The 3720-nt window shown below is 37.4% G+C and overlaps 1 protein-coding gene across 1 annotated transcript in view; it reads left to right on the top strand.

Moving 5' to 3' along the window:
* Positions 1-986, top strand: part of LOC137617516 (uncharacterized) — a 1870-nt gene extending 884 nt beyond the window's left edge. Inside the window, exons 1-3 of the mRNA XM_068347534.1 lie at positions 1-116; positions 208-383; positions 525-986. The exon at positions 1-116 is cut by the window's left edge and continues 884 nt beyond it. Coding sequence (XP_068203635.1) covers positions 1-116; positions 208-383; positions 525-986 — 754 coding nt within the window. The remainder of the gene's footprint in view (positions 117-207; positions 384-524) is intronic.
* Positions 987-3720: the final 2734 nt, after the last annotated feature.

Raw genomic sequence — 3720 nt, 5'->3', positions numbered from 1 at the left:
TAAACCTGTTGTTCCTGTAACCCGAGCCCAATCTAGAGAGGAAGTCAAAGGAGGAGAAGCTGATGTAAATTTGGAAAACTGCTTCCAAACCAAAACTCAACCTAAGACAAAGAAAGGTAAGTCCAAGCAGAAAAAAAAATCTTTCGTTAAAGTCTATGGTTAATATATCTGAAGACTTTGCTACAGATTCTAGTTGCATGTTTCCAGATAGGCAAACCCTAATTAGTGCTCAAAAAGAAGATGGCGAATTGAGGAGTATATATGAAGAAGCAGAGAAGCTAAAGGAACAGGATGATTTAAGTGAAGCAAGTTATGTATTAAAGAATTATGTGTTATATAGATTAATTCGTCCAGTGACCGCATCTACTGATGAAGAGTGGAAGGTAAGGGAACAAATTGTAGTACATAGTAAGTTTAGGCATTTTATTTTGCAAGAGGCTCATGAAGGTGAATGGGGTGGTCATTTAGGAATACGAAAAACGCTGTCCAAAGTGAAAGATAATTTTTTTTGGCCTTCTGTAAAGAAAGACGTAGTCAGACATTGTAAGTCATGTCACCAGTGCCAAATGGTTGGAAAACCCAACCAGAAAATTACTAAAGCGCCTTTAATTCCTTTCCTAGCTGTTGAAGAACCATTCACTCAAATTGTTATTGACATTGTGGGTCCTTTACCCAAAACCAAAACAGGTTTTCAGTACATGTTAACAATAATGGACGGAACCACTAGATTTCCCGAGGTAATACCTGTTAGATGCATTAAGAGTGGTATCGTTATTAAGCATCTCATGGACTTTTTTTCTCGTTATGGTTTGCCTCGGAAGATACAGTCGGATCAAGGTTCTAATTTCACTAGTAGGGAGTTCCAGGCTAAAATGAATGAACTTGGCATTAAACACAACTTGGCATCCTCATATCATCCCGAAAGTCAGGGAATACTTGAAAGATTTCACTCCACTCTGAAGAATGCTTCGACGAAGTATTGTTAAGACCATGTTGAGGAATGGGATAAAGACTTGCCTTTATTGCTTTTTGCTTTAAGATCAGCCCCTAGTGAATCTCTGGGTTTTTCTCCTTTTCAGATGGTCTATGGACACAATGTGAGAGGGCCTCTTGATAAATTAAGGGAACATTGGGAAGGGGGTAGTGGTAAAATAAATTCACTTGATTATATTTTGTCTTTCAAAGAGAAATTAAGGAGCATTTGGCAATGGCCCCAAAATAATCTCTCTACTTCGCAGGCTAAAATGAAAACTCATTATGATAGAAAGTCTCAAGTAAGGAATTTTGAAGCAGGAGAACAAGTACTAGTGTTACTTCCTATGCCAGGTCAGTTCAGAGCTCAGTTTGTAGGTCCAGCAGTGGTTAAGAAGAAACTGAATGATGTTGATTATTTGGTGGAAATTCCAGGGAGGAGGAAAAAGTATCAGTTGTGTCATATTAACATTATGAAGAAATATTTTTCCAGAGCTAACACTGTTAAATCTGTTTCAGCTGTTGTACTTAAAGAATGTAATGGACAGGAAGTGGAAAGCAAAGAATATGGATGGAATGGCGAAAACTCTAAAATTTTGTGTAACCCAGATAGTTTGTTTAAACATCTGAATGCTCAGGAAGCTACTGATATTAAGGATTTATTCAAAGAACATCCGTCAATATTTAAGGACACTCCTGGTCTTGTGCGTAGTTTGCAACATGATGTTGTACTAAAGCCAAATGCCCAGCCAATTAGACAAGCCCCTTACAGGTTAAGTGCACAGAAAGCTGAAGCTGTGAGAAAGGAAGTCAGTTATATGTTGGAGAATGACTTGATAACACCAAGTAGCAGTCCTTGGAGTTCCCCGGTTGTATTAGTGAAAAGGGAGAATGGACAAGACAGGTTGTGTTTTGACTACAGGAAAGTAAACGACTTAACAGTTGCTGACAATTTCCCTCTGCCTCGCATAGAAGATTGCATAGATAAGATTGGTAATGCCAAGTATATTAGTAAGTTAGACCTTTTAAAAGGTTACTGGCAGGTTCCTCTGACTGAAAATGCACGAGAAATATCAGCATTTATAACACCTGAAGGTTTATTCGAATGTAAAGTCATGCCCTTTGGCATGCGTAACGCAGCCAGTACCTTCCAGAGAATGATGTGGATGATCACGAATGGATTGAAGGGTTGTGTAGTTTATCTGGACAATATAATTATTTTCAGTGACAACTGGAAAGACCATGTCGATAGAATCAGGGCCTTATTTCGTGCAATTGCTGACGCTGGTTTGGTGGTAAACCTTTCTAAATGCGAATTTGGAAAGGCTGAAGTTATCTACCTAGGACATCACGTCGGACAAGGTAAAGTATTACCCAAGGAAAAGAACATTGAAGCTGTACTAGCTTTTCCCACTCCAAAAACTCGGAAAAATGTAAGGCAATTTGTTGGTCCCGCTGGTTACTATCGCAGGTTTGTCCCCAGTTTTTCTGAAATAGTAACTCCTTTAACTAATCTTTTAAGAGAGAAATCTAGATTCTTGTGGGACGATACATGTCAACGAGCCTTTGATAAATTAAAAGGCATTTTAAGCACCTACCCTACTTTGAAATCACCTGACTTTCAGAAGGGGTTCAAGTTAATGGTGGATGCCAGCGATCTCGGAGTAGGAGCAGTGCTATTGCAAGACGATAGTGAGGGTATTGAACATCCTGTTTCATATTTTTCTAGGAACTTAATGAGCATCAAAAGAAATATAGCACAATCGAAAAGGAAGCCTTAGCTTTAGTTTTAGCTCTACAACATTTTGAAATTTATGTAACATCTAGCGTTGATCCAATTGTTGTGTATTCAGATCACAACCCTTTAAAATTTGAGAACAAATTTAGGAACAAAAAAAGAAGGCTCACTAATTGGAGTCTTATGCTTCAGAAATATAATTTGACTATAAAACATGTGAAAGGGAAGGACAATGTCGTCGCTGATGCCCTCTCTAGAAATCTGTGATGTCTTTTCCACTTGGATTATTGTTTTGTTTTCGTATTTATTTTATTTTTCTTCCTCCAGTGTCTTTGGTGCAACATCTCGTTCTTTCATCATTGGTTTTTTGTTTGTGGAAGTGATAATTTACTGGTCTTGAGGCCATTTAACGTTGCCCTTAATTTTTTTTTCTCAGTACATATTGAGATATAAAATTAGTTGGAACTCTCATATGAGTTGTAAAAAAAAATTATATTTTTTTTACCTATTAGGTTGGGGGTATCACGCCCGAAAGTATTTTCGTTCGTTCATTTATATATTTATCTATTTATTTATTTTTTTGCCCACGCAGTCGTATGTTTGCTGCTTGTTAGTAACTGGGTGTTGTTTGCTTGTTATTTATTTTGCAGTCGTTAAGGAGGGTAGTTCTAATCCAACAATTTCTTCCTTTACATGATGACGTGGAAGCAGAGAGACTTCTTTTTCGGGAAAAGCCCAAGTTTGCGGTCAGTGATCCGCTGAACGCTAGAGAGGTTGGGATTGCCTCTGAGAGGTACTTATCTACTGAGAGCAGTGGATTTGCCTTGGATCTCTGCAATGGTGTGTAGCTGTTAGTGCCCTTTATTAGACATCAACGCCTGTCTTTGAGTCTTCAGCACCTTATACCACTGTCACGCCCGTTTGATCATTCTTCTTATTTCATATATATATATATATATATATATATATATATATATATATATATATATATATATATATATATATATATT

The sequence above is a fragment of the Palaemon carinicauda genome, chromosome 23, assembly GCF_036898095.1.
Source record: "Palaemon carinicauda isolate YSFRI2023 chromosome 23, ASM3689809v2, whole genome shotgun sequence".
Taxonomy (NCBI): domain Eukaryota; kingdom Metazoa; phylum Arthropoda; class Malacostraca; order Decapoda; family Palaemonidae; genus Palaemon; species Palaemon carinicauda.
The sequence above is the reverse complement of the archived record's forward strand: the minus strand, read 5'-3'. Positions and strand labels throughout refer to the sequence as shown.